General features: G+C 41.2%; 1 protein-coding gene across 1 annotated transcript in view; it reads left to right on the top strand.

The window, feature by feature from the left end:
- Window positions 1-8,557, top strand: part of CHRM3 (cholinergic receptor muscarinic 3) — a 112,310-nt gene extending 103,753 nt beyond the window's left edge. The window contains exon 2 of the mRNA XM_056852966.1: window positions 6,748-8,557. Coding sequence (XP_056708944.1) covers window positions 6,767-8,557 — 1,791 coding nt within the window. The 5' untranslated portion in view covers window positions 6,748-6,766. The remainder of the gene's footprint in view (window positions 1-6,747) is intronic.
- The last annotated feature ends 353 nt before the right edge of the window (window positions 8,558-8,910 follow it).

The raw sequence follows: 8,910 nt of genomic DNA on the forward strand, positions 1-8,910 counted from the left end.
ATTTAAAAAATGGCTGACAGTGTGACATCACTTCTGGGTTTTCCTGGATATTAGTCCTCTCTAGGAATTTCTGAAAACTCTGTGGTTCATTGTTGTGTCTTCTGTGCAGTTCCATATGGTGCAGGCCAGCCGCGGAGAACAGACTCTTAAGCCTCTAGAAGCCAAGCCTCTTCTATGCAGGTATGCATACCCCCCTCCTTTCGCCGCTGTGGGCTTATAGCTTGTATCACATAATGCTCCACAGCTGCAATCAGAGAACTGAGGGAGGATCGCTCTCCCCACCTCTATCAAATTATAGTCCCATGCAGGACTGCACAGAAGACACTCAATGAACAACTTACAGGTAAGTGCAACACTGTTGCCATAGAGTTTTGGCCAGTTTTTAGAGAGGCATGATGCCACTTCCAGGGTCTACCAGAAATGATGTCATCTGAAAAATTCATTTGGGAGAGGGGCAGTTAATGCATCCCCTGGAAGCTTCCATGAAGATGGCCCTATGATTGGTCAAGGGGAGTCAGCAGGTTAGGGCCAGCTGTGTCCATAAGAGTGGCTAGTGAGAAGAATAGTCTCTTATCCTTCTTCCCCTTCTCTCTCCTTGCTGCTGTATGAAGCTCTGGGAACGTTATGGCTCAAGAACCAACTACGCTGTGTTAGGACTTCAGTTAGTAGTCAGCAAGTTAGCTTTGTTGTTTTTCTTTGCATCCTGTCATCACCGAACTGTATGCGTTGTTTTAATATCTTTTTCTGTTTTTTTCTCTAATAAAGCACTTTTTAGTTTTTTATGGTGTGAGTTTACTGGTGCCAAACCCACATGATCTTGGTTACATATCCTTACAGCGGCTAGCCAGCCACAACAGGTGGAAAGGAGGCAAAGAGTGAAGTGGCTCTATTTATAGTGTATTCATGGGTTGTAGGCTTGCCAGTCTCCAGGTACTAGCTGGTGATCTCCTGCTATTACAACTGATTTCCAGCCGATAGAGATACGTTCACCTATGGCAATTGGACTCTATGGCATTGAAATCCCTCCCCTCTTGAAACTCCACCCTCCTCAGGCTGCGCCCCAAAAACCTCCCACCAGTGGCAAAGAGGGACCTGGCAACCCTAATGGGTTGGCAAAAAACTACCATATTCAATGTAACACCATGCAAGAGATCACTCTTCCTTTAACACCCCAGTTCATTTTAGGACAAGTTGCTAAACCAAAAATCAAAGTGACACAGCTAAATTCATTCTGAGAAGGCCTCACTGAAATGCATTTCGTTCATTTAAGAGTGGCTGCAAAGCCGCTCAAAAATTATGAGGTGCATGGGTCACAGAGCTTCTGGAATATGAGATGTGATGTACTACTACTGCCTTTTGGTACAGAAAGTGCCATTATCTTTTTATCCATATGCTTAACTTCATGGTAGCTTATAGTTTACATTTATTATTAATACAGCATATCTTAAAGTTGCATGTGGCAATTTCATGCAGTTCAGTATATTCTGATTAAAACTGAACTAATATTGCCAAAACACTAATGAGAACATTGGCATTTCTGGTTACCTAATTTATAAATTATAATCTTTGAGGCTGCTCTTTATAAAGTTTTGCTTAACAAAGATTTATCTTCTTATAATCATTTTACCATAAGATTATAGAGATTGCATTGATTTAATTATGCACTAATTTGCCAGATAATTCACACAGATATATTACAAAATTGAAATAAAAAACTGAGTCAATTATATATTGACTCCTCACAGTTAGCTAATGTTTGGAGTGAATGCTATTTTTGCCACTGCAGCACAAATCAAAAAGACTAACACATTTTAATAAATGAGTCTACTTTGAAGAATATGACAGTGTTTTTTTAACCTAACAGTCTGTGGGGGAAGATTAAGCCTTACTGATATCGTTATCTAGGTGGTAGCATTGCCTATTATAACTTTAATGTACCTGTGAATGAGTCTTAATAGGTGAATGTCTATAGCTGTTTTGAAGATCTACTTTTCAGGCAGGATTTCCCCTTTCCTTACAGATTTTAAAAATACTGACAATGTATATGCCATTTATTGAAAGACAAAATTATGGTACCTGGGTTATGGTCACCAATAGGGTTGCCAACCTCCAGGTACTAGCTGGAGATCTCCTGCTATTACAACTGATCTCCAGTCGATAGAGATCAGTTTGCCTGGAGAAAATGGCCACTTTGGCAATTGAACTTTATGGCGTTGAAGTCCCTTTCCTCCCCAAACCCTCTCTCCTCCCCAAACCTCTAGGCCATCACCTTATGGTTGCTGAGTGCCTATGCAACAGTAGGGTTGCCAACCTCCAGGTAATACCTTGAGATCTCCTGCTATTACAACTGATCTCCAGCCAATAGAGATCAGTTCACCTGGAGAAAACGGCCACTTTGGCATTGACGTCCCCTCCCAAACCCTGCCCTCCTCAGGCTCTATCCCAAAAACCTCCCGCTGGTGGTGAAGAGAGACCTGGCAACGCTAGTCACCCAGCAGAAGCCAAAAGGCCAGGCTACTCAGGGATCAGGGACAGCATGCAAGGGTCAAAGGAGTAAAGGGACTAAGCCCACAGAAAATGCTCTTCTCGTTTGTTGTATGTGCTTACAAGTCTCCTGTCAAAAGGCTGTACCATCCACACATGGCCTCTCCAAATCAATTTAACCAATCCAGAATTCAACAGTGACATAAGTGGAAAGCAACAACTAAAAGTGTCATCAGAGCAGTAAGTCAAACAGGTAAACAAGCCATGGAATGTCACACTGTGACAGAACACATTGATGTGACTTAATATTAATGAAACGTATTGACAAGACATTCTAGAAAACATCTTTATAGATGGTCACACCAATTCTGCAATTAGCCCATAATCATATCAAAAATTATTGGCACAGAACTGGAAACATACTGGATTGATCACTCATGAAAGTGAGCCAACTGAATGTAGGGTGTAGCTCAAGTCACAATATTCATTGTATGGTCAGGGAACTGAGCATTTAGAAAGCATTTACCCATGGTGCACACACACACACAACATACTGTTTCAAATATTTTCATATACATGTGACACATACCTTTGTATTTTCTTACCCAGACAGGCAAAAGGCAAATCAACCTCTGTTCAAATTAGGGTTGGTAACGCTTGGAAGGTGTAAAAATCGCAAGGGGTGGGACCTAACCAAGATCTACCTACCCAGGGATGGTCTAATAGGGTCAAAGGGTGGGGTTGATGGAACCAGAGAGCAAATCAGCAGGAACATGTTCAGTCTAAGGTGCACAGCTATTCTGTATGTTTACAAGTACGTCCAAGTAGAACATAATAACAGGCCCGCCCTCATAACTCGACCACAATCCAGATCCTTGTTTACATAGGCTGTGTGTACCAGTGGGGACACTACTTTTTACAACATTCTTGAATAGACTCTTCCATGTGAATACTTCCTATGGCTCTGATCGGACTTTCCACTGAGTGCATGGAGATTAGGAGTGAGGCCACCAGGCAGAGTGTAACTTCCTTCTATGTTTGGAGGGGGGAAAAACTGTCTCAACTATCACTGTCCCCTGACCTAGGTGTTACTGCCTTCCCAAACAAGACAGTGCCTTATTTCTAAGTAACGCCTATTTGCAAATTTTCCTTCAGCCCTATGGCTCTTTTATACAGCCATGTCTATAAACATGGCTATAGAGCTGAAGAAAAAAATATCAGAGAATATTATTATGTCTGTTTTAACATAATATACAAGTTTTTGTTGCAGTTTATATTTATTAAACCTTCCCTAGCTTGTAGATATAATCCTGCAAAGTTTAAACTACTTCAGCACACTAGTGAGACTATCCAAAACAGAAATCCAAAGCTTATCCATTATCCTGGCTGTTCAGGGAGATCAGAATTTGAATATTAAGTGTGTAGTTACCAATTTTGTGTCCTTTGTTTGGGCTCCCGTCAAGCCTGACTGCACAATAGACTCCAGCTTCAAGACAAAAGTATCCCAGAGCCTTTTGAGGACAACAGAAAAATAGGGTGTGTAGATTTATAGGGGAAGGAAGGGCTTTACGGAGAGTTCATACAGTGTGAAAGCATTCAAATATTCCAAAAATATTTCAAGTTAATTCAAAGACCATCCTACAGAAACACTGAGTTTAAATGTTGCCAAAGGCAGGTGATGGTGCATCTGTTCTGGCTTTGTCAGGTACTAGATTTCATTCCTTTTTTGTTTTCCAGGTGCTTTTACAGATCTACATTTAAATACATTTGCACTTCAGTGTGTCTTTCCCTGTGCTATGGATGTTTTACTGTTTATGTGAGCATATGACTGAAATGAAGTCAGGCCATGGATCTGCTTAGTTCAGTACTGTCTCCTCTGAGAAGAAACAGCTCCTCAAACTCTCATATATGGATATTTCTAAGGGGTGTTACCTTAGAAGGTTTTGAAACTAGAGACAACAAAAGTTGAAATTTGGACTTTGTGCATGTGTTCTGACACTGAGCTACAGCTTTTTCTTTTTGTAAAGCAACTTATGAGCCATATGGCAAGGATTTATGCCAAAAAGCAGTAGTGGAAAACATTTTGTGGGAAACATTTTTTGGAGGAAATTATATAGCTAAACTGCACAAAATGTAGCATTTTGCTTTTGGATTATTTTCTTTTCCTATTTCTTTACTCCAATACACTGCATGGTTTTCAAAAGCATAATATTAGTATTTTTCAAATGTGGAATCAAGTAGAAATTCTTTGGTACATGAGAATTTCTGAACGAGTAGGGTTGCCAACCTCCAGGTACTAGCTGGAGATCTCCTGCTATTACAACTAATCTCCAGGAAATAGAGATCAGTTCACCTGGAGAAAATGGCCGCTTTGGCAATTGGACTCTATGGCATTGTAGTCCCTCCCCTCCCCAAACCCCACCCTCCTCAGGCTCCTCCAAAAAAACCTCCCGCCGGTGGCGAAGAGGGACCTGGCAACCCTATAAATGAGGCCTGACTTTTACATTTATCTGTAATCTGTTGAAAGTAGGTACGTACTTGTCACATTCTCATTTCAAACCCTTGCAGGAACTGAGGTGACCTATTCAGATTACCTATCAGAAGCTGAACAAACACATTTACTCATCAGTAGCCTAAATTTAAATAATATTTACTCTGGTACACAGGGTTACTCCCACACTAAGTTTAAAAGTCAGGAGTATAAGCACAGTTGTCTTAAGACCAGAGCTACAAAATGTAACATGGAAAGTGTAACATGAAGCGTTTTCTGATAGCTGGCACCCCAGTTGTTCAGATGCACATTTGCAAGCCCAGTCTACATCCATCCTGCCTTGGAAATGTATTAAAATAAATAAATAATATTCTACTTCCCATTATACTTTAGTGTTTGAACTGAATCTCTCCTATTATGTTTATACCGATTCTCTAATAATGTGATAGGGACTTAAGAATTGTTCTTGCTCTCCGACCTTCTTGCTCTCCTGCCATCTATCAAATCATCACCTGACAGCATACGGAAATGTATTTCTTTCCTTCCTTGTTGTTCATTTCATTGAATTAATACCAGTTTAACGGGCTTACCCTGCCTGATGTGAATACATTCACTCTGTGTACACTCCAGTGAATGTACCGCCAACCCACACCTATCCCAACTACATTCATTGTATGCACTAGGAACATATTTAAAAAGCTATGTAGTTGTGAGGCTTATGCGATTATCTTTCATTTTTTCTGTAGAGTTTGGCAATATCCATTATTTCAAGGCCTTCTCCCTCCACCTTCATGCAATCGTACCTTGAGCCAGCTGCTTTTGCCATTGTGTCCTATCTCCATTTTGATTTCCATCAAGGTAAACCCCCTCCACTGAAAAGCACTCAATCTGATGTGATTTCAGGGAAAATGAAATTATTGGCTGTGGTATTTGATCTGTGAAAATTGTTTCACACAAGTGATCTTGGGATGTTTCAGGATTCACAATAAATAAGCATGCATAAACTTGTCCTACATTTCCCTTTTCAATATTTGCTCTTCATATTTTAATGCTAAATAAAGGTGAGCACTTCTTTTTATCTTTGCATGATTTCCCTAGTTTTCTCCACGGATATGCACATTCCTGACCTTCCTTTGATTGCTGCAATCAAAATTGTTCTTTCCTTCTAGAGTTTCTTCTATTTCTGGATTATGATTTGCTTCTCCTGGTATCCATCAATTGTTTCCATACAGTGGCACTTGCAAGCAAATAGATTTACCTAGACTAATTTAAACTGGTTTGTTACTGGTTAGCTTTGTAGAGCTACTTATTAACAGCAACTCTTTCTATTGTTTATAAATTATTTAAAATAGATTCTGAAAAATAAGATCCTGACAGTGTCTGTGTTCATATTTGTCTCTTGGTCATATTTTTATGGATCAACAAAACATCTTAATGCTTGCTGCGGTAATAGTATAAAGAGTAACATTAGTTCTCAGCAATTTCTATGTACAGTATACATATACATCAGTAAGAATTTAACATGTTACATTTCCTGGAGATAATTCTATAAATAGCCTTTTTAATAATAGACCCATCATTTTGTAAAGTTGAGACAGCAAGGTTTTTATTATCCACTACTGTGTCAAATTTTGTTTTCTCCTTAAGCTGAAAATGGCATGCATAACATAGATAGCTGTAGATAATTAATAGTTCTAGATCTGATGGAGGCAGCAGGAAGGTAACCACTGTTAATTTTCTTTTCTTTCTTTTCTGTCCCCATCCCACTGCAGAATATGTCAGAACGTCACGATGGTCCTGCCTAACAACAGTACAGTTTCCTCCTGGGTTTCAAATGTGAGTTCCTTCTGGAATCGAGACTTGCAAAGAACCGAGCTTCTCAATGGTGCACCATCGTTCGCTAGCAACTATGGCCTCTCTAACGAGAGCTTCTCCTTCACCGCCATGGAAACAACCAACCAAACTGTCTTCGATCCCCTGGGGGGACATGCTGTCTGGCAAGTTGTCTTAATTGCCTTCTTCACTGGCATCGCGTCTCTCCTGACCATCATAGGAAACATCTTGGTGATCGTGGCGTTTAAAGTCAACAAACAGCTAAAAACGGTCAACAACTACTTCCTTCTCAGTCTTGCTTGTGCAGATTTGATCATTGGTATTATTTCCATGAACCTTTTCACCACATACATCATCATGGGCCATTGGGCTTTGGGGAATCTGGCCTGTGACCTGTGGCTCTCCATCGACTACGTTGCCAGCAATGCCTCAGTCATGAATCTCCTGGTCATAAGTTTTGACAGATATTTTTCCATCACCAGGCCGCTTACCTACAGAGCTAAACGAACAACCAGAAGGGCTGGAGTGATGATCGGGTTAGCTTGGGTCATCTCTTTCATCCTTTGGGCTCCTGCCATTCTCTTCTGGCAGTATTTTGTTGGGGAACGAACTGTCGATGAAGACAAATGTTACATCCAGTTCCTAAGTGAACCAATCATCACTTTTGGCACTGCCATAGCTGCCTTTTATCTGCCTGTCACCATTATGAGTATTTTGTACTGGAGGATATACAAGGAGACAGAAAAGCGTACCAAAGAGCTAGCAGGACTCCAGGCCTCTGGCAGTGAAGCTGAGGCGGTGCGCTTTGTCAACCAAACAGGCAGCTCCAGAAGCTGCAGCAGCTATGAGCTGCAGCAGCAGAACACAAAACGCTCCAACAGAAGAAAATATGGAGGTTGCCATTTCTGGATGACATCAAAAAGTTGGAAACCAAGCCCAGATCAGGTTGATCAGGAGCACAGCAGCAGCGACAGCTGGAACAACAATGATGGCAATGCTTCTCTTGAGAACTCTGCCTCCTCTGATGAAGACGATATTGCCTCCGAGACCAGAGCCATCTATTCCATCGTATTGAAGCTTCCGGGGCATAGCACTATCCTCAACTCCACAAAACTACCTTCATCAGAAGACATGCATGAGTCGGAGGATGAATTAGAGAAGCTGGACACAGAGTCCAAAGAGAGGAAATCTAAAAAGCTTCATCCACAAAAGAGTATGGAGGATGGCGGAAGCTTGCAGAAAAGCTTTCCCAAGCTTCTTGCTCAGTCAGGATCATCAGCACAGACGGGAAAGGCTTCTGATGGCCTTTCAACGGGACCTAAGGGGCCGGCTGCTCTGCCTTTGTCCTTCAAAGAAGCTACCTTGGCCAAGAAGTTTGCCTTGAAGACAAGAAGTCAGATCACCAAGCGGAAACGAATGTCACTCATCAAAGAAAAGAAAGCTGCACAGACACTCAGTGCCATTTTGTTTGCCTTCATTATCACCTGGACCCCATACAACATTATGGTCCTGGTAAATACCTTTTGCGATCATTGTATTCCTACAACGTTTTGGAACTTGGGGTACTGGCTTTGCTACATCAATAGCACAGTGAACCCTATGTGCTATGCACTGTGTAATAAAACATTCAGAACCACTTTCAAGATGTTGCTGCTGTGTCAGTGTGACAAACGGAAACGGCGCAAGCAACAGTATCAGCAGAGACAGTCAGTCATTTTTCATAAGCGGATTCCCCGGGAAGCTTCATAGAATAGTATTTGTTGTTGTTTTTTACAATGGAAACAAATATTAAAGGGATTTCAGGCACAGGAAGGGAGGGTGGTTACTGGAGCTGATGACGAGTACTTCATCTTCAAGGTGTGGAAAGAGCAGCCTGGTGTATGTATCTAGCCTTTTAATACTTGCTGTTTAATGTAACTGTTTAAGCCACATTAAGCAAAAAAAAACCACAAAGGTTTTACTGTGGAACTATCAGACATCTGAAGGTTGACATACAGAAGTCCAAGAAGCTGCATAGCAATTGTGAAAGCTGCTAGGGATCCAAACAGTCCTCTAATTGCAAATCCACTCTGGGATCTCAGGTGAGCACATGTAGTCCCAAG

The sequence above is a fragment of the Euleptes europaea genome, chromosome 7 (assembly GCF_029931775.1).
Source record: "Euleptes europaea isolate rEulEur1 chromosome 7, rEulEur1.hap1, whole genome shotgun sequence".
Lineage (NCBI taxonomy): Eukaryota > Metazoa > Chordata > Lepidosauria > Squamata > Sphaerodactylidae > Euleptes > Euleptes europaea.